This window comes from Nerophis ophidion, linkage group LG13 (genome assembly GCF_033978795.1).
Source record: "Nerophis ophidion isolate RoL-2023_Sa linkage group LG13, RoL_Noph_v1.0, whole genome shotgun sequence".
NCBI lineage: Eukaryota > Metazoa > Chordata > Actinopteri > Syngnathiformes > Syngnathidae > Nerophis > Nerophis ophidion.
Window position 1 is genome coordinate 17,708,627 of NC_084623.1, and position 22,684 is coordinate 17,731,310.

The 22,684-nt window shown below is 40.1% G+C and overlaps 1 protein-coding gene across 6 annotated transcripts in view; it reads right to left on the minus strand.

Annotated features, from left to right (window-relative positions):
* Positions 1–22,684, minus strand: part of lrp1bb (low density lipoprotein receptor-related protein 1Bb) — a 993,888-nt gene that overhangs the window by 320,274 nt on the left and 650,930 nt on the right. For all 6 annotated transcript variants that reach the window (XM_061918476.1, XM_061918478.1, XM_061918475.1 and 3 more), the window contains 5 exons: positions 22,465–22,596; positions 17,441–17,668; positions 16,958–17,132; positions 16,637–16,731; positions 9,438–9,587 (listed from right to left, as the gene is read on the minus strand). In XM_061918476.1, coding sequence (XP_061774460.1) covers positions 9,438–9,587; positions 16,637–16,731; positions 16,958–17,132; positions 17,441–17,668; positions 22,465–22,596 — 780 coding nt within the window. The remainder of the gene's footprint in view (positions 1–9,437; positions 9,588–16,636; positions 16,732–16,957; positions 17,133–17,440; positions 17,669–22,464; positions 22,597–22,684) is intronic.

Below are 22,684 nucleotides of genomic sequence, written 5' to 3' on the forward strand. Positions count from 1 at the left end.
TGCTAGTGTTTTAGTGAGTTAAATAGTACCTGATAGTCGGAGGGGTGCGTCCACGGGTGTGTTGACGCCAGTGTCTGAGGGAAGTCACGGCAGCTGCATAGACGGCGCAGGCTCCGCAGATCTCCGGTAAGAGGCGACTTTTTACCACAATTTTCTCACCGAAACCTGACGGTTGACAAGTGGTCGGGATCCATGTTCGCTTGACCGCTCTAATCCATAGTAAAGCTTCACCTCCGGGAATTTTAAACAAGGAAACACCGTGTGTTTGTGTGGCTAAAGGCTAAAGCTTCCCAACTCCATCTTTCTACTTTGACTTCCCCATTATCAATTGAACAAATTGCAAAAGATTCAGCAACACAGATAATCCATAATACTATGTCATTGTGCGATGAAAAGAGACGACTTTTAGCCGCAAGTGGTGCTGCGCTAATATGTCCCCTCCAACCAATAACGTCACAAACACATGTCATCATTCCACGACGTTTTCAACAAGAAACTCCGCGGGAAATTTAAAATTGTAATTTAGTAAACTAAACCGGCCGTATTGGCATGTGTTGCAATGTTAATATTTCATCATTGATGTATAAACTATCAGTCTGCGTGGTCGGTAGTAGTGGGTTTCAGTAGGCCTTTAAAAAGCTAATTAAGGCTTTTACAAAGCTGGTTTCACACTAATCAATGCAATAATTATGTTCTTGCATGTAAACATACTATGTCTCCCGTCCAAAGGCAAAACCCAGTAACTCAATTTTGGTCAAAACTGAGCTGATAATAATTTTGGAGTTCCTAGGTGATATGCTTTACATTAGTGTATGCGACATTGTAATTTGTTCCGTAAGTAAGCTGTTACGCGCATGGCAGGACCTAGCAACTACCACATAACCGCGTAGTTACAACAGAAAAACCTAGTATCTCAAGGGACCAATCGGAGCTTCTTTGTCAGTCGCCTTATTGTCTTTAATGAGACATTTGCACGAATGGGGGCCGACGGTCAACCTGATTATGTGATATTTTGGCACGAGGGGATATTTGGAAGATTGGCCCAGGAGGTTGCAAGAAACCTTCATTAAATGCATTGTTCTTGATTCTTCCCCTTGCATACTCTTTTGGGAAGATCATTGTGGAGGTCGAAATAAAAACCGGACGCTGTACACGGCTCTTGCCCAATGTGCAAACGCAGAATGGGGCCCACCCGAGATTGTAATAAAATATCTGGAGAAAGGGCACACGTTCATGAGAGCAAATTCAATTCATGGCTCAATCGGCAAGAAAATGAAAGCTCAAGATAAATATCTATACGTTTGATGACTTTGTAGATCTTTGTAAGACAGCATCAAGATAGATTGGTTTTCCTTTGTTTTTCTCAAAATCAGCAAGAAGTGAGTTACTAGGTTTTGCCTTTGGACGGGAGATGTGTGTGCGTAGGGGGCGGTGACATCGAGTTTTGGGTGGCATGGAAGGTCCTTTAGAAGTTTATATGAGTGGCCCAGAATTTTTGTGTCAAACTAAAATGTAACTGTACTACATTGTGGATAAGCAGAACTATGTCCACCGACCCAGTAGAGGAGACCAAAACATGGCATGACAAATGAAGGAAAATTATATCATCATAGAAATTGGTCTGCAAAGTATTGGATGACGCATGAGTGTAAGTCATTTTTACACCTTGCCTGTACTGTACTGTCAGAGCGCGGTGAAAAGTCGTCGTTTCAAAGTTGATGCTGTTCAAACAATTTCCTCTGCATTAATTGTGATTGATGGAGACGAGCAAACTTGAATCCACTGTTGTGCTGTACCTGCTAATATGCTGCTGCATGTCATTATTCAATGTCACCTTCTCTTTTGGCTTCTATTTGTGATTACAATATTAAAGTGGCCATACACATATACACTATATCGCCAAAAGTATTAGGCCACTCATCCAAATGATGAGAATCAGGTGTCCTAATCACTTGGCCCGGCTACAGGTGTATAAAATCAAGCACTTATAGACTGTTTCTACAAACATTTGTGAAAGAACTTGCCGCTCTCAGTGATTTCCAGCATGGAACTGTCATAGGATGCCACCTGTGCAACAAATCCAGTCGTAAAATGTCCACGCTCCTAAATATTCCAAAGTCAACCCTCAGCTTTATTATGAGAAAATGGAAGTGTTTGGGGAACAACAGCAACTCAGCCACAAAGTGGTAGGCCATGTAAACTGACATAGAGGGGTCAGCAGATGCTGAAGTGGATAGTGCAAAGAGGTCGCTACAGAGCTCCAAGCTTCATGTGACCTTCCAATTAGCCCACATACAGTACGCAGAGAGCTTCATGGAATGGGTTTCCATGGCCGGGCAGCTGTATCTAAGCCATACATCACCAAGTTCAATGCAAAGCGTCGGATGCAGTGGTGTAAAGCACGTCGCCACTGGACACGTTCTCTGGAGTGATGAATCACGCTTTTCCATCTGGAAATCTGACGGACCAGTCTGGGTTTGGAGGTTGCCAGAGAACAGTACATTTCGACCTGCATTGTGCCCAATATAAAATTTGGTGGAGTAGGAATTATGATGTGGGGTTGTTTTTCAGGAGTTGGGTTTGGCCCCTTAGTTCCAGTGAAAGGAACTTTGAATGCTCCAGGATACTAAAACATTTTGGACAATACCATTCTCCCAACCTTGTGGGAACAGGTTGGAGTGGGCCCCTTCCTCTTCCAACGTGACTGTGCACCAGTGCACAAAGCAAGATCCATAAAGACATGGATGACAGAGTCTGGTGTGGATGAACTTGACTGGCCTGCACAGAGTCCTGACCTGAAACCGCTAGAACACCTTTGAGATGAATTAGAACGGAGACTGAGAGCCAGGCCTTTTCGACCAACATCAGTGCGTGACCTCAACAATGCGCTTTTGGGAGAATGATCAAAAATTCCGATAAACACCCTTGTGGACAGCCTTTCCAGAAGAGTTGAAGCTGTAATAGCTGCAAAAGATGGACCGATATTATATTGAACCCTATGGGTTAGGACTGGGATGGCACTTCAAGTTAAAATGTGAGTCTTGGTAAGTGGCCAAATACTTTTGGCAATATAGTGTACATTACTATATACATATATCCTAAAACAGTGTGTTTCTCCCATCCCATTCCCAGCACTAGCAAATAAAATATTAGAATGCAACGTAAAAGAGAACACAAGAGTAAGTTCATTCTATTCATGTGGGAAATTATATTACTTTTTAAAATTTTGGCTCAACATAAAAAAAAAATAGTTTTTTTCTTTACAGATGATGCAACACCCCAGACTCAGCATAACATAAAAGTAACATTAAATAAAAGCAATCTTGTATTCTATCAGGGATGTTAAAGGCCTAGTGAAACCCACAACTACCCACCACTCAGTCTGAGAGTTTATATATCAATGATGAAATATTAACATTGCAACACATGCCAATACGGCCTTTTTAGTTTACTAAATTACAATTTTAAATTTCCCGGGAGTTTCGTCTTGAAAACGTGTAATGATGACGTGTACGCAAGACGTCACGCGTTTTTAGGAAGTACAGCTAAATGTCGTCTGCTTTCACGGCATAATTACACAGTATTTTGGACATCTGTGTTGCTGAATCTTTTGCAATTTGTTCAATTAATATTGGAGAAGACAAAGTAGAAAGATGGAGTTGGGAAGCTTTAGCCTTTAGCCACACAAACACACGGTGATTCCTTGTTTAAAATTCCCGGAGGTGAAACTTTACTATGGATCACAGCACCGTCAAGAGAACATGAATCCAGACCAAATATCAACCAGCAAGTTTCGGTGAGAAAATTGTAATTAAAAAGTCGCTTCTTACCGGAGAAAAGCTGAGCCTGGGCCGTCCATTAAGCTGCCGTCGACTTCCCTGAGACATTGGCGTCAACACACCCGTGGAGACACCATTCCGACTATCAGGTACTATTAAACTCACTAGAACACTAGCAACAAAATAGAAAGATAAGGAACTTCCCAGAATTATCCTAGTAAATGTCTCTAAAAACATCAGAATCCGGCACAATGCATTTGCGTTTTTTTTTAACACGTTTTTTTTTTTTTTTCTAGTCCGTCGCTATCAATATCTTTAAACACAAATCTTTCATCCTCGCTCAAATTAATGGGGAAATTGTCGTTTTCTCGGTCCGAATAGTACTTTTTGTTGGAGGCTCCCATTTAAAACAATGTGAATATGTGAGGAGCCATCAACATGTGACGTCATCCTCTGCGACTTCCAGTAAAGGCAAGGCTTTTTTATCAGCACCAAAAGTTGCGAACTTTATCGTGGATGTCCTCTACTAAATCCTTTCAGCAAAAATATGGCACTATCGCGAAATGATCAAGTATGACGACTAGAAAGGACCTGCTAGCCCCGTTTAAATAAAAAAAATCTAATTTCAGTAGGCCTTTAAAGTTAACTAATCCTTTGACAGCCTTTTTTTTAAATATAAAATACAGGTTAAGGAAAGGAACCACTGCTTTCATTGCACAATACTGTACATCTGCTTCTTCATGCGATTTAAATTAATCGGTTTTCTACTGCGTATTATGTGTTTATTCCGATGAGACGCTGAGGCACAACCTCGACCGCTCGGCAGTCAATCAGAGTGCACATAGACAAAAAATATTCATACGCACGCATGTAGATAATTAAGACTTCGATTAACCTAACATGCAATTTTTTTCAACTGTGAAAACCCAGGCTTGCATGGTGAATAGAGAACATACACATAAAAGCTGGCTATAAGGCAGACATCCTAACCTAATATCACACCACCCTTCTTGAGATAATACGACGTATTACTGTTGTTTGGATTGGGTGGATAACAAATTCCCAAAACCACTGAATTGGGCTAAAGGGGACCTATGATGAATTTAATATTTGCTGACATATAAATGTTGTGACAACGCCAAAGCGTCAAATCATATGGTTCTTGCATTTTGCCATGAGGTTCTACGCAGTTTTTTAATGCCTCTGTTGGCTGGGTTTTGCAGTCGAGCTCCATCTTGACGTCCCAGTGAGCTGGATGTACATATTGAGACATTAAGTCAAGCTCTCAGCCAGAGGGGGAGGAATCTCAAATAAGGTAGGATAAAGTGTTATTTTAATAGAATCTTGGCATGCGCATAATAACACTGTCATGCAGTTAGATAAATGCTGCTAAAAGCAAGCATCGAATCTTATTTGTTTGCCCTCAAGTGAGCCGGATCGGATATTGGCTGAACCAGGGTCTAAACATACATATATATATATATATGTATTTAGTCAGCCACCGATTGTGCAAGTTCTCCCACTTAAAATTATGACAGAGGTCTGTAATTTTCATCATAGGTACACTTCAACTGTGAGAGACAGAATGTGAAAAAAAAAATCCAGGACTTCACATTGTAGGAATTTTAAAGAATTTATTTGTAAATTATGGTGGAAAATAAGTATTTGGTCAACCATTCAAAGCTCTCACTGATGGAAGGAGGTTTTGGTTTAAAATCTCACGATACATGGCCCCATTCATTCTTTCCTTAACACGGATCAGTCGTCCTGTCCCCTTAGCAGAAAAACAGCTCCAAAGCATGATGTTTCCACCCCCATGCTTCACAGTAGGTATGGTGTTCTTGGGATGTAACTCAGTATTCTTCTTCCTCCCAACACGACGAGTTGAGTTTATACCAAAAAGTTCTATTTTGGTTTCATCTGACCACATGACATTCTCCCAATCCTCTGCTGTATCATCCATGTTGCTATGACTCTTATTTGGCATAGTTGCCGGTGTTGTTTTCCGGAGGATGCGTCGAAGCAGAACACAGCAAAGGTAAGATATAAGGTATTTATTAGATAATAAAAGGCTAGGAACTAAAACACTGGTGTAAAGAGAAGGCACACCAAAAACGCTAGTATGAGAACTAGGAAGTAAAAGTAAACAACTAATCTGGCATGAAGGCACACAAAAACAGAAAAACAATTCCTCAGCATGTGAGCTGGAATAAACAAATGGCTTAGCGTAAAAGCTAGAGAGAATATACATACAAAGATGAGGGTCGAGAGTCGTCACTGTTGCGTGTGGGCAAATTAGGATCTGAGGAAGGCTGAACAGAAAAGGCTGGCTTATAAAGGAGGGTGATTAGCTGAAGCAGGTGTGCGGGACCGAGTGTAGCAGGTGAACTAATGAGTAACCATAGTGGTGGACAAAACAGGAAATAAACGGGTCGGACGGAGAATGAAAACACAGATGGAGAAATAAACAACATGTAAAGATCCGAGTCACGGATCGCAACGCATGTATCCATTTTGGTATAAACTCAACTCGTCGTGTTTGGAGGAAGAAGAATACTGAGTTGCATCCCAAGAACAACATACCTACTGTGAAGCATGGGGGTGGAAACATCATGCATTGGGGCTGTTTTTCTGCTAAGGGGACAGGACGATTGATCCGTGTTAAGGAAACAATAAATGAGGCCATGTATCGTGAGATTTTGAGCCAAAACCTCCTTCCATCAGTGAGAGCTTTGAATGGTTGACCAAATACTTATTTTCCATCATAATTTGCAAATACATTCTTTAAAATTTCTACAATGTGAATTCCTGGATTTTTTTTTTACATTCTGTCTCTCACAGTTGAAGTGTACCTATGATGAAAATTACAAACCTCTGTCATCATTTTAAGTGGGAGAACTTGCACAATCGGTGGCTGACTAAATACGTTTTTGCCCCACTGTATATATATATATATATATATATATATATATATATATATATATATATATATATATATATATATATATATATATATATATACATATATATATATATATATATATATACATATATATATATATATATATATATATATATATATATATATATATATATATATATATATATATATATATATATATATATATATATATATATATATATTGGTATGAGTCGTCCAGGGTTTGTCGCAAGAAACCTGATTGCCCTCTCAACGGAGGGTGCTTACAGACATCAGTCGTTTACCAAGCAAAGGTAACACGCAAGGACATTAACACATCCGACACGTACGTAGGATTAACCGGAGGAGCGTTCAAAACAAGATGGAATAATCACAACGCCTCCTTTAGAAACCAGACTTTGCAGAATTCTACAGAACTCAGCAAACACATTTGGAACCTCAAAGACAATAATGTTGAATATTCAATAACATGGCAAATTCTTGCATCCAGCACACCTTACAACAGTGGTAATAAAAGATGCAACCTATGCTTAAAAGAGAAACTGTTTATTATATATCATCCAGATCTATCATCCCTCAACAAGCGCAGTGAAATCTTTCAACATGCCGCCACAGATGGAAACACCTCCTAGGTAACACATGAGCTAATCACCACACCCTACGCCTGCCTGTACCCACCCACTCTGTGCCCTATATAAACCATTGTATGTGAATGCTTCCATTAAAATCTCCTGATGATTGAGGGAACCCCTCATGAAACAGTTCTGTAGAGATGAAGTAGTCTTGTGATTTTTCCCAAACCTACATATATATATATATATATATATATATATAGGCCCTGCGATGAGGTGGCGACTTGTCCAGGGTGTACCCCGCCTTCCGCCCGATTGTAGCTGAGATAGGCACCAGCGCCCCCGCGACCCCAAAGGGAATAAGCGGTAGAAAATGTATGTATATATATATATATATATATATATATATATATATATATATATATATATATGTGTGTGTTCCACCCCCTGGGAGGTGAGGGGAGCAGTGAGCAGCAGCAGTGGGCACGCTCGGGAATCATTTTGGTGATTTAAACCCCAATGCCAACCCTTGATGCTGAGTGCCAAGCAGGGAGGTAATGGGTCCAATTTTTAGTCTTTGGTATGACTCGTCCGGGGTTTGAACTCACGACCTACCGATCTCAGGGCGGACAATGAGCAGCATGTCAGTACAATGTTATGTCAACATTTCAGATCAGATGATGTTCAAAGTAAAAGTGGACTTCATTGCGTGACATTGTCTTCAGGAGTTGTCGCGTGACCAAAGACCATATTTTGTGAGAAGATGATCTAGCATTGGGATGCACAGCACACACAGAAAGTACATGGGCCACTTAAAAAAATACACGACCTCGGTCTCTTCAATGGTAGTTGCGACATTGTCCATTTACGGCATCTGTTCGACTTCCTTCTTTTTCACTTTTTTGAACTGTGCAAGCATTTGACGTCACACACAATCAGCTGGAAAAAAAATCCGCTCCACGTTGTTGATGTTTAAAATGTTTAAAGTTTCTTTTTGACTGTGACTGAAAAAAAAAACAGTGGTGACGACTTCGATATACATTTTAAGTGTTGGTTTTCAAAAGATAAAGTATGATAGTTTGGAGAGGGTGGAGCATGCTTTTTCATTTGCAATCTGGAAACGCCTTCAGAATTTAGCATCTTGTCGATAGACAAAAAAAAAAAGTCACCTCGGAGCAAAATTTACACCACAATGTATCCAATACATATTATCTAGATCAGTGTTTTTCAACCTTTTTTGAGCCAAGGTACATGTTTTGCATTTAAAAAAATCCCGAAGGCACACCACCAGCAGAAATCATTAAAAAACGAAACTCAGTTGACAGTAAAAAGTCGCAATTGTTGGATATGACTTCAAAGCATAACCAAGCATGCATCAATATAGCTCTTGTCTCAAAGTAGGTGTACTGTCACCACCTGTCACATCACACCCTGACTTATTTTGACTTGTTCGCCGTTTTCCTGTGTGTAGTGTTTTAGTTCTTGTCTTGCGCTCCTATTTTGGTGGCTTTTTCTCTTTTTTTTGTATTTCCCTGCAGCAGTTTCATGTCTTCCTTTGAGTGATATTTCCTGCATTTACTTTGTTTTAGCAATCAAGAATATTTCACATGTTTTTTTCTTGCTTTGTGGGGACATTGTTGATGGTCATATCATGTTTGGATGTACATTGTGGACGCCGTATTTGCTCCACAGTAGGTCTTTGCTGTCGTCCAGCATTCTGTTTTTCTTTGTAGCCAGTTCAGTTTTAGTTTCGTTCTGCATATTCATCCCTAAGCTTCAACACCTTTTCTTAGGGGCACTCACCTTTTGTTTATTTTTGGTTTAAGGATTAGACACCTTTTTACCTGCACCCTGCCTCCCGCAGTATATGAAAGAGTATTACGCGGTTACTCTGCCGAGGTCTAGACAGCACAACACATCACTAAAATTACTGGTTTGCAAAGAATATTTTTAACCCAAATAGGTGAAATTAGATAATCTCCCACGGCACACCAGACTGTATCTCAGTGGTTGAAAAACACTGATCTAGACCACATGGAAGTGTTTTAAATAAAAAATAATTATATGTGCCCCTTAAATATATGAAATTCCTGAACTGTCAGACTTCTCCCCTTTGACAATCAAATGCACCCGAGACAAACTCACCCATCACGGCCAGAGCAGTGCCTTTCGTAAGCTCCTTCTTCAGATTTTCCAGCACCTCCAGTCCAGTTCCATCCAGATTGCACCTGTTGATGGTGTTATTGGCTGAACTAATCCAGTAAAGCTTGTTGGCTGTATAGTCTACTGAGAGACCTGAGAGAAATCAAACAGAGAACAACAAAGTTATATTCGTTATCGCAACAGGCTGAAATTGTTATAAAAGTAGGATTGTCTAGCATTAACAACTCAGTTAAAAGTAGTAGAAGTAGTCACAAACAAATAGCTGATTGAATGGCAAGGTAATCAATTGTTGTGATTGTGCCAATGTACCTAAAAGGAATCACATATTTGTCATATTTAAAAAATAACATTATCAAGAAAACCTTAGAAAATGGGGTCTAACTAGAATGTGCTGCACAACTGAAAAACTGCAGAAAACATAGCCATTTAAGGACCTATGATGAATGAAGTCTTTTCTGAATTATACATGTTACAAAGTTGAATACTCGTCTTAAACCTGGGGTCTGCAACCAGTGGCTCTAGAGCCGCATGTGGCTCTTTAATGCCGCCCGAGTGGCTCCCAGGAGCTTTTTTGAAAATCTATAAAAATTGAAAAATATGGGGCTAAAAATATATTTATGTATTACTACTCTTTCTGTAGGAGAACAAACATGACACAAACCTCCGTAATTGTTAGAAATCCCACTGTTTATATTACCATGAATTGATTAACGTGGACCCCGACTTAAACAAGTTGAAAAACTTATTTGGGTGTTAAGGTTTAGTTGTCAATTATACGGAATATGTACTGAACTGTGCAATCTACTAATAAAAGTTTCAATCAATCAATCAATCAAACATGCTTCACTGATGAGAGGATTTGGGGAGCGCCGGACTGTCCCACTAATTTTGCCAGACCATCAACTCACAGTATTTTGTTTACGAGTACAACTTTCTCTGATGCTGCCACAGAAAGACGTGATTTATTCCACTCCTTCTTTGTCGAATTTTGTCCACCAAACTTTTTATACTGTGCGTGAATGCACAAAGGTGAGCTTTGACGATGTTATTGACTTGTTGGAGTGCTAATCAGGCATACGGTATTTCCTTGAATAGCCGCCGGGCATGTAATATGCGCCTGCCTTGAAATACTGCCGGGTTAAACTCGCTCCCCAAATTTATTAGAGCAAGCTTACTTTTACTGCCGGGTCAAATTTGTGACGTCACAAGTGACGCTTCCGCTGTCGTCATTTTCAAAATGGCGGAGGTGGGGGTTTTTTTGCTTTTACTATGTGTAAACCAGGGGTCTTGTTCCATAGCCATACAGATCACACTGATGATTGTGATAAAAATCAACTTTAACACTCTCGCTAATATGTGCCACACTCTGTGAACCCACACCAAACACATTTCGGGAGAACATCGGCTCTGTAACACATTATAAACGCAACATAAGAATTACCCACAATGCCATGCATCCATGACTCTTGGCTATAATTATACACCCCGCTAGCACCAACCCCCCCTCCGTGCGTCGGTTGAGGTGGGCGGGGTTGGGGGCATATTGTTTATAATTGGAGCCACCAGCACTAAGAGCAATTCGGACCGAGAGAGAGACAATTTCCCCATTAATTTGAGCGAGGATGAAAGATTTGTGAATTAAAATATTGATAGTGAGGGACTAGAAAATAAAACAAAAAACGAAGGTTCCGGGCGGCGGCAGTGTGAGCGTTTCAGATGTAATTAGACACATTTACTAGTATTATTCTGGAAGATCCCTGCTTATTGTTTTAATAGTGTTTTTTAAGATTGTAAAGACATACCCCGAGGTCAGATGGCTGCGGTGAACACGCAGTGTCTCAGTGAGAAGCAGAGGAGCCAAGCTCACAGCTGCCTTTTTTGAAAGCTGCTGCAGGACGACGAATAATCTACTGATGTCTCCGGTAAGATATATATCACAATTTCCCCATCCAAAAACATGCTGGTTGACGTAGAGAAAACATGTTTGCTTGACCGCTCTGTGTTAAAGCTTCGTAACAAAGAAACACCGGCTGTGTCTCGGTGCTAAAGACTGCTGCAATCCACCGCTTTCCACCAACAGCATTGTTTTTTATAGTCTTTATTATTAAATGAACAACTTGCAAAACAATCAGCAACACAGATGTTCAAAATGCTGTGTAATTATGCGATTAAAGCAGACGACTTTCAGCCGCTAGTGGTGCAGCGCTAATATTTCCTGACTGTCCGTACGCGTCATCATTCCGCGACGTTTTCAACAAGAAACTCGCGGGAAATTTGAAATTGCAATTTAGTAAACTAAAAAAGCCGCATTGGCATGTGTTGCAATGTCAGTATTTCATCATTGATATATAAACTATCAGACTGCGTGGTCGGTAGTAGTGGGTTTCAGTAGGCCTTTAAAGTTGAGTGCTCCTCAATGAGACAAGAAGAGAAAAAAGCATAGCCAATACATATTATCTGGACCAGGATGAAAGAGTTTTAAAATCATCTTAGGTCCCCTTTTAAATGTTTTAATAGTGTTGGCCATGCAACACTCTGGGTCTATGCAACACACACTTCTGGAAGGTTTCGTTAAAAAAATATCCTACCAGGAAGACAAATGATCAGAAAAGGGACTGCGTGGCTTTTAAATCCACTTCAAAGCTGACACGGCCATATTTCACAATACCACCATCAATGACGAGAACTGAAAGCTATTCCAGTAGCGGACTTTAGGACATTTACCCACTGTGTGTTGGATTTATAGCAAATTCAAATTCACAACGCATCATTAATTTAGTTTTGTCCCCAGGTCCATCCCATAATCATAAACGAAGCCGGTGAAATATTGTGCAAAATGCTGACGGACCCAGGAGGATAAAGACATGGAGACAGGACAATAGTGTTGATGGTGAGGTTTGACCTTGACCAAAGGGGGCACCATTTTTGTATACAGAAAATAATGATGCTGCGTTTTGACTGGCAATATCGGTATTAATTTAAAGGCCTACTGAAATGACATTTTCTTATTTAAACGGGGATAGCAGGTCCATTCTATGTGTCATACTTGATCATTCATTGCCATATTTTTGCTGAAAGGATTTAGTAGAGAACAACGACGATAAATTCGCAACTTTCGGTGTTAAGAGAAAAGCCCTGCCTCTATCGGACGATGACGTCACACGTGTTGGGGCTCCTCACGTATTCACATTGTTTTTAAAGGGAGCCTCCAATTAAAAGTGCTTTTCGGACCGAGAAAACGACAATTTCCCCATTAATTTGAGCGAGGATGAAAGATCCGTGTTTGAGGATATTGATAGCGACGGACGAGAAAAAAAAAAGATAAAAAAATAAGTAAAAAAAAAAAAAACCTCATTGCATTGGGACGGATTCCGATGTTTTTAGACACATTTACTAGGATAATTCTGGGAAATCCCTTATTTTTCTATTGTGTTGCTAGTGTTTTAGTGAGTTAAATAGTACCTGATAGTCGGAGATGTACGTCCACGGGTGTCTTGATGCCAATGTCTCAGGGGAGTCGACGGCAGCTTTATGGACGGCACAAGCTCAGCTTTTCTCCGGTAAGAACTGACTTTTTACCACAATTTTCTCACCGAAAACTGCTGGTTGACATTCCGTCGTGATTCATGTTTGCTTGACCGCGCTCTGATCCATAGTAAAGTTTCACCTCCAGGAATTTTAAACAAGGAATCACCATGTGTTTGTGTGGCTAAAGGCTAAAGCTTCCCAACTCCATAATTCTACAGTGACTTTTCCAATATTAATTGAACACATTGCAAAAGATTCAGCAACACAGATCTCCAAAATACTGTGTAATTATGCCGTTAAAGCAGACAACTTTTAGCTGTGTGTGTGTGCAGCGCTCATATTTCCTTAAAACCCGTGACGTCTTGCGTACACGTCATCATTGCAAGACGTTTTCAAGACGAAACTCCCGGGAAATTTAAAATTGCAATTTAGTATTGGCAAGTGTTGCAATGTTAATATTTCATCATTGATATATAAACTATCAGACTGCATGGTGGGTAGTAGTGGGTTTCAGTAGGGTTTTAATCTGAAAGCCTGCCAGTCACAGAAAACCTCCTTACACCTGAGTCAACAATGAACACCGTTAGAAATAAACAAAAACATTGACAGGCTTATTGAGGTTTGTTCTAGGTTTTGGAGCTCTGCATTTGGGTTAGCTGCTTTAAAGCCATTGACAGTCTATCAAATAGGATCATTACTTTAGATCATGGGTGTCAAACTCCGGCCCGCGGGCCATATTTGGCCCGCCGTGTAATTTCATTTGGCCCTTGAGGCAATATCAAATTAACATTAGAGCTGGCCCGCCGCTGTAACACCACATTCACCGCTAAAACTCATACTCGTCAACCCTCCCCAATTTTCCTGGGAGACTCCCGAAGTTCAGTGCCCCTCCCGAATTTCTTCCGATTTCCACCCGGACAAAAATATTGGGGGCGGGCCGTAAAAGCACTGCTTTTGGCGTTCTCTCCATGTGGCCACGTCCGCTTTTCTTCCATAAAAACAGTGTGCCGGCCCACTCACATAATACATGTGGCTCATACACACACACACAAGTGTATGCAAGGCATACTTGTTCAACAGCCATACAGGTCACACTGAGGGTGGCCGTATAAACAAGGTTAACACTGTTACAAATATGCGCCACACTGTGAACCCACAGCAAACAAGAATGACAAACACATTTCGGGAGAACATCCGCACCGTAACACAACATAAACACAACCGGACGAATACCCAGAACCCCTTGCATCACTAACTATTCCGGGACGCTACAATATACACCCCCGCTACCACCAAACCCCGGCCCAACTCAAACCCTCCGCCGAAAAAAGGCATTAAATTTGTGTTTTTATTTAATTTAATATGCTATTGATATTTTTCAATTATTATTATTTGAAACTGGATTTTGCATGTCACTATTAAGTTATATAAGCCTTGCTTGGTCAATATTCAATGCAAAACTTGTTTGGGTCCCAATTAAAGGGTTAATTTGTTCAAACTCGACCCGCGGCTTTGTTCAGTTTTAAAATTTGGCCCGCTCTGTATTTGAGTTTGACACCACTGCTTTAGATGCATTTAAAAAAAAGTTTAATTATCCAAGATTATTTTTGTTGTATTTGTCTCTATTTAAATATGACCAACTGATGAAAGTAGTCTCACAAAACTGTCACTATCACGCCTGTTTCATGAATGTAAATGTGCACGCCAGCTGGCAGAGTTGAATACGTTTTCAGTTTCAGCACTTTATGTTGAATCCCGAAACAGTTGAAGCGCCTTCTTTGTCATCATTATGCAAAGGAGAGCAGACTTCCATTATTGGAAGGCTTTTGTTTTGTTCACTGCACATTCATATGGTAAATATGCTTTGTATGTCTGCATGTGTTCAAAGGCAATGAATGGAGTGACTTTCCTGTCATAGGAACAATCTGCAAGCTACATTTCAAACATAGATCCGTCTGAGACTAAAAGTTATGATTTTGTGATGAATGAACTGACATAACTGCATTTTCTCAATGTAAATACTTAGCCGGACCATCACAACCTTTCGATTGCTGCTAGTATAGTCTTCAGTCCTTGTCTTTAAAGGCCTACTGAAATGAGATTTTCTTATTTAAACGGGGATAGCAGGTCCATTCTATGTGTCATACTTGAGCATTTCATGATATTGCCATATTTTTGCTGAAAGGATTTAGTAGAGAACATCGACGATGAAGTTGGTCGCTAATAAAAAAGCCTCGCCTTTACCGGAAGTAGCAGACGATGTGCGCATGACATGACGGGTTGTAGGGCTCCTTACATCCTTACATTGTTTATAATCATAGCCACCAGCAGCAAGAGCGTTTCGAACTGAGAAAGCGACAAGTTCCCCATTAATTTGAGCGAGGATGAAATATTCGTGGATGAGGAAAGTTAGAGTGAAGCACTAGAAAAAAAAGGCGATGGCAGTGGGAGCGATTCAGATGTTATTAGACACATTTACCAGGAGAATTCTGGAGAATCCCTTATCTGCTTATTGTGTTACTAGTGTTTTAGTGAGATTATAAAGTCATATCTGAAAGTCGGAGGGCTGCGGTGACCGCCAGTGTCTCATACGGAGGAGCCAAGAAAGTCACAGCTGCCTTTTTGACAGCTGCTGCAGGAGGACGCAAACTCCGCTCAAGTCTCTGGTAAGAGCCGACTTAATATCACAAATTTCTCATCAGAAAACTTGCTGGTTGACATGTGGTAGAGAAACATTTTCGCTTGACCACTCTGTTCCATATTACAGCTTCACAACAAACAAAGAAACACCGGCTGTGTTTTGGTTCCTAAAGTCAGCTGCAATCCACCGCTTTCCACCAACAACATTCTTCTTTATAGTCTCCATTATTAAATGAACAAATTGCAAAATATTCAGCAACACAGATGTCCAAATTACTCTGTAATTATGCGATTAAAGTAACGACTTTTAGCCGTGAGTGGTGCTGGGCTAAAAATTCCGCTCCAACCAATAAGGTCATAAACTCAACTCGTCGTGTTTGGAGGAAGAAGAATACTGAGTTGCATCCCAAGAACACCATACCTACTGTGAAACATGGGGGTGGAAACATCATGCTTTGGGGCTGTTTTTCTGCTAAGGGGACAGGACGATTGATCCGTGTTAAGGAAAGAATGAATGGGGCCATGTATCGTGGCATTTTGAGCCAAAACCTCCTTCCATCAGTGAGAGCTTTGAATGGTTGACTAAATACTTATTTTCCACCATAACCTACAAATAAATTATTTAAAATTCCTGCAATGTGAATTCCTGGATTTATTTTTTCACTTTCTGTCTCTCACAGTTGAAGTGTACCTATGATGAAAACTACAGACCTCTGTCATCATTTTAAGTGGGAGAACTTGCATAATCGGTGGCTGACTAAATACTGTTTTGCCCCACTGTACATTGCAGGACCACAATGCTATTTGTATTAACCTACAGACAAAAATAGAGTCAAAGATCCTGTATATGACAGGGCCACTTTGCTGTTTTTAAAGTCCCACTTACAAAACACAAGACCAAGATCCTCTATATATTATGTACTGTTTTTAAGATCTTACTGACAAAACATTAGTCAATGATCCCAATATTAAAGTAGTGCTCTGCTGTTTTTAATAAAGAATGTGTTACTGACCCAAAGGGTCCCTCTGGTTCTGGTGGAGGACCTTGCTGTTACTTCCATCCATGTTGGCCATGTTAATGGTGTTGCCATCTGTCCAATAGATTTTCCTGAAGGAGAGGCAAACAGTTAGACGAGTCACAGGATGCTACTTATTTTATCAGAATGAATCATTTCAAATTCAATTTGAATGTAAACCAATCGATTTAGATTATCCTGAGAAGCTTTTAATGATGTGAATGATCCGTCCCCTTTTGGTCTGCAGTCAGGGTTCTTGATTTTGTGCATTGAGGACGACACAGTGATGAAGTAGACAGACGTCTGTAATCTACTTACCCCTTGGCGGGGTGTACTACAAGGCACCTTGGCTTATCAATGCCGTGGATGATGGAAGTCTTCAGGGACCCATCAAAGCGAGCCACATTGATTTGTGACTCGTCATTCTCAGAGCTAAGCCAATATAAGTTCCTGGAAAGCCAGTCCAAAGCCAGACCGCGACAGTTCACTATGTCTGGCAGAAAGCAGACACAAAAATCATGCATGCGTGTTTAGTCTGAAATGAACCATGCATAAAAAGACAACAATCTAATTATAACAAAGTAGTGTGTTCAGGTTATGTCTAAAAGAGGACATGACAGGTAGTCCAAACACAATTAGTAGCATTTCCATATTAATGGGTTCTGACAAACTTGCTAATAAAATCAGTGATTTATTATGACAGCCTTTTATTTTTGGTCATTTCTCACGCAAAACTCAAAAATTCCAGAATTTCAATGGACACAGACGCACAAACGTTCACATATGGTTAAATGATCCCACCTGATGAAATGATTGTCTCGAGTTGAGTGCCGTTGATGAACGCCCGCTTAATGGTTTGGGTTTTGATGTCAGCCCAATAGATCCTCTCCTCATGGGCATCATAGTCCACTACTGTGACGTCATCAATATCTGGCACGGTCAGGGCTGTCATGACGTTCATGTACGGGTTGTCCACATCCACACCACGGATTTCAGACCGGCGCACGTACAGGAGGAACCTTTTCAAAGCTGGTGAGATGATGAACAAATCAAGTTTATTGGTTTTGTATTGTCAAAACAAAATGTTCTAAGGAGCATAAAAACCATAACTGCTTTTTCCCTACAAAGTGTACTGTAATAGGGCCGTCAGATTATACATTTTTTGAACCAGATCAATTATATTTTGAAATTTGATGATTAATCACAGTTGATTACCCGCTTGCATAATAAAATAAGCTTAAACATACAAACCCTGCTTCCATATGAATTGGAAAATTGTGTTAGATGTAAATATAAACGGAATACAATGATTTGCAAATCCTTTTCAACCCATATTCAGTTTAATATGCTACAAAGACAACATATTTGATGTTCAAACTGATAAATATTTTTTTTTTTGCAAATAGTTATTAACTTTAGAATTTGATGCCAGCAACACGTGACAAAGAAGTTGGGAAAGGTGGCAATAAATACTGATAAAGTTGAGGAATGCTCATCAAACACTTATTTGGAACATCACACAGGTGTGCAGGCTGAGTGGGAACCGGCGGGTGCCATGATTGGGAATAAAAACAGCTTCCTAAAAAATGCTCAGTCTTTCACAAGAAAGGATGGGGCGAGGTACACCCCTTTGTCCTTAACTGCGTGAGCAAATAGTCAAACAGTTTAAGGACAACGTTTCTCAAAGTGCAATTGCAAGAAATGTAGGGATTTCAACATCTACGGTCCATGATATCATCAAAAGGTTCAGAAAATCTGGAAAAATCACTCCACGTAAGCGGCATGGCCAGAAACCAACATTAAATGACCATGGCCTTCGATTCGTCGGACTGCACTGTATCAAAAACCGACATCATTCTCTAAAGGATATCACCAAATGGGCTTAGGAACACTTCAGAAAACCACTGTAACTAAATACAGTTTGTCGCTACCTCTGTAAGTGCAAGTTAAAGATCTACTATGCAAAGCGAAAGCCATTCATCAACAACATCCAGAAACACCGCCGGCTTCTCTGGGCCCAAGATCATCTAAGATGGACTGATGCAATCTGGAAAAGTGTTCTGTTGTCTGACAAGTCCACATTTTAAATTGGTTTTGGAAATATTCGACATCCTGTCATCCGGACCAAATGGGAAGCGAACCATCCAGACTGTTATCGACGCAAAGTTCAAAAGCTAGCATCTGTGATGGTATGGGGGTGCATTAGTGCCCAAGGCATGGGTAACTTACACATCTGTGAAGACACCATTAATGTGAAGTACATACAGGTTTTGGAACAACTTATGCTGCCATCTAAGCGCCGTCTTTTTAATGGATGATCCTGCTTATTTCAGCAAGACAATGCCAAGCCACCTTCAGCACGTGTTACAACAGCGTGGCTTCGTAAAAAAAAAGTGCAGATCTGTCTCCCATCGAAAATGTGTGGCACATTATGAAGCGTAAAATACGACAGCGGAGACCCCGTAGTGTTCAACGACTGAAGCTCTACATGAAACAAGAATGGGAAAGAATTCCACTTCCAAAGCTTCAACAATTAGTTTTCTCAGTTCCCAAACGTTTATAGAGTGTTGTTCAAGGAAAAGGTGATGAAACACAGTGGTGACCATGCCCTTTCCCAACTACTTTGGCACGTGTTGCAGCCATGAAATTCAAAGTTAATTATTATTTGCAAAAAAAATATTAAGTTTATGAGTTTGAACATCAAATATCTTGTCTTTGTAGTGCCTTTATTTGAATATGGGTTGAAAAGGATTTGCAAATCATTGTATTCTGTTTATATTTACATATATCACAATTTCCCAACTCATATGGAAACGGGGTTTGTAGATATATGTGTACACAAACGCAATTTCATCATCAGAATTTCATCAAGGAACGTGTTTAAACAATTTACTTGAATGCATCTCATTTGTTTGCGTAAAACCTGGTAACAGTTTTATATAAGGTTCTTTCAGAGTGAAATTAGCCAGCCAGCACACCAGTCTCCTCACTCATTCTTGTACTGACGTTTGCATTGATCTGATCTCTGACCACCTGTGTACATGATTAATGTGACAATTCTATGTGATTAATCACAAGTTAACTTGTGAAGTTCGACAGCCTTAGTTTTTAATGTAATTATTGTACCAGCTGTCTGATTGTGACATGCATCTGAGTTGTCATTTTGATTACCAGGTTTGGAGATGTAGAAATTATAAACACTGCCAATGCTTTATCATATATTTTTGATTCATCGTTTACATGTTAAAGGGGAACATTATCACAATTTCAGAAGGGTTAAAACCAATAAAAATCAGTTCCTAATGGCTTATTTTATTTTTCTAAGTTTTTTTCAAAATTTTACCCATGATGGAATATCCCAAAAAAAGGCTTTAACGTGCCTGATTTTCACTATCTGTAAATCCACCCGTCCATTTTCCTGTGACGCCAATACAAACAAACATGGCGGATAGAACAGAAAGATATAGCGACATTAGCTCGGATTTCAGCGGCTTAAGCGATTCAACAGATTACGCATGTATTGAAACGGATGGTTGAAGTGTGGAGGCAGATAGCGAAAACGAAATTGAAGAAGAAACTGATGCTATTGAGCGAATAGCTATTAAAGCTATTCCCTCAATAACTATAGCTATAGCTATTGACCACTGGAGCAACTTAAATCTGTCGATTGGTAAGTGTTTGTTTGGCATTAAATGTAGGTGTAGGGAAAGGCTGCAAATATAGCTGCAAATGTACATATAACTAGCCTAAATAGCATGTTAGCATCAATTAGCTGGCAGTCATGCCGTGAGCAAATATGTTTGATTAGCACATAAGTCAATAACATCAACAAAATTCATCTTTGTGATTTCGTTGACTTTAGTGTTGGAAATGCATCTGCTTTGAGTGTCGCAGGATATCCACACATCTCTGTCATAGCATCGCTATCGTCGGTAAAATGTGCAGAACAAACGAGGGACTTTCGCATTTATTGACACCGGTGCAACTTGAATCTGTCGATTGGTATGTGTTTGTTTGGCATTAAATGTGGGTGGAGCGAAAGGCTGGATGCAAATATAGCTACAAATGAGGCATAACGATGCAATATGTACATACAACTAGCCTAAATAGCATGTTAGCATCGATTAGCATGCCATGCTAATTGATGCACACTCCACGTAAGTCAACTTGAATCCATCCCTGATCGTGTTGTTACACTCTCCGACAACACACCGACGAGGCATGATGTCTCCAAGGTACCGGAAAAGAGTCAAAAAAACGGAAAATAACAGAGCTGATTTGACTTGGTGTGTGTAATGTGTTTGAGAAAATGGCGGATTGCTTCCCGTTGTGACGTCACGGGTGAAAGGTCAATACTCCGACAGCGAACAATTGAAAGGCGTTTCAATCGCCAAATGCACCCTTTTAGAGTTCGGAAATCGGTTAAAAAAACATATGGTCTTTTTTCTGCAACATCAAGGTATATATTGACGCTTACATAGGTCTGGTGATAATGTTCCCCTTTAATGCTTTAGTCACTTGCAGGGTTTTCACAGGAACGAGGCAAATTACAACCCACTGTACAGTTGTGGTCAAATGTTTATGTACACTTGTAAAGAACATACTGTCATGGCTGTCTTGAGTTTCCAATAATTTCTACAACTCTTATTTTTTTGTGATAGTGATTGGAGCACATACTTGATGGTCACAAAAAACATTCATGACGTTTTTTATTATGGGTCTACTAAAAATGTGACCAAATCTGCTGGATCAAAAGTATACATACAGCAATGTTAATCATTGGCAGTAGGAATGGTGTTCCTGGGATTAAAGGCAAACATATTGTTGGGTATTGTGGACAAACAGCTGAATTTTTGTTTCATCTGACATCACATGGACGAAGAGAAGATTGAACAAAAAATGAGCTGTTTGGCCACAATACCCAGCAATATGTTTGGAGGAGAAAAGGTGAGGCCTTTAATCCCAGGAACACCATTCCTACCGTCAAGCATGGTGGTGGTAGTATTATGCTCTGGGCCTGTTTTTCTGCCAATGGAACTGGTGATTTACAGAGAGTAAACGGGACAATGAAAAAAAGGAGGATTACCTCCAAATTCTTCCGGACAACCTAAAATCATCAGCCCGTAAGTTGGGTCTTGGGCACAGTTGGGTTTTCCAACAGGATAATGACCCCAAACACACATCAAAAGTGGTAAAGGAATGTCTAAATCAGGTTAGAATTAAGGTTTTAAAATGGCTTTCCCAAAGTCATGACTTAAACATGTGGACAATGCTGAAGAAACAAGTCAGTGTCAGAAAACCAACACATTTAGCTGAACTGCAGCAATTTTGTCAAGAGAAGTGATCAAAAATTCAACCACAAGCTTATTAGAAGCTTGTGGATGGCTACCAAAAGTGCCTTATTGCAGTGCAACTTGCCAAAGGACATGTAAACAAAAAGTAACATTGCTGTATGTATACTTTTGACCCCGCAGTTTTGGTCACATTTTCTGTAGACGCATAATAAGGCGGGCGCGATGACATGTTGTAGAGGACGTTTAAAGTAAAGACATAACGACACACCCTTAATATTGTAGTCAGAGTGAAATTCAGAGAATGTTAACCCCAAGTGATGTCCGGGAGAGGCATCAAAATCCGGAAACCCCCCAAAACAATCGGAGTGGCCAAAGAGCCGCATGTGGCTCCGGAGCCGCCGGTTGCCGACCCCCGACCTAAGATGTAGGTCTTGGTTTCAAAAAGGTTGGTGACCCCTGCACTACAGTATATTCTACTCTACATTTCCCCTGTCATAAGAAAGTATGAAAAGTGACAATGTTTATGCTCACCAAAGCAGGATTGTTTGTCGGCTGAAAGCTTCATCAGGTGTGGACAGGTGCAGGATGCAATAGAGTTGTAATTGATGAGACACATGTGCGAGCAAGGACCACGTCCATCATTCTCCTCACAAGGGTTAGGGGCTGATGGAAAGAAAGAAAAACCAATGTGTTAAAAAAACAAAAACAAAAAACATACACATACAGGGATGATTTGTATGCGGAAGAAGTT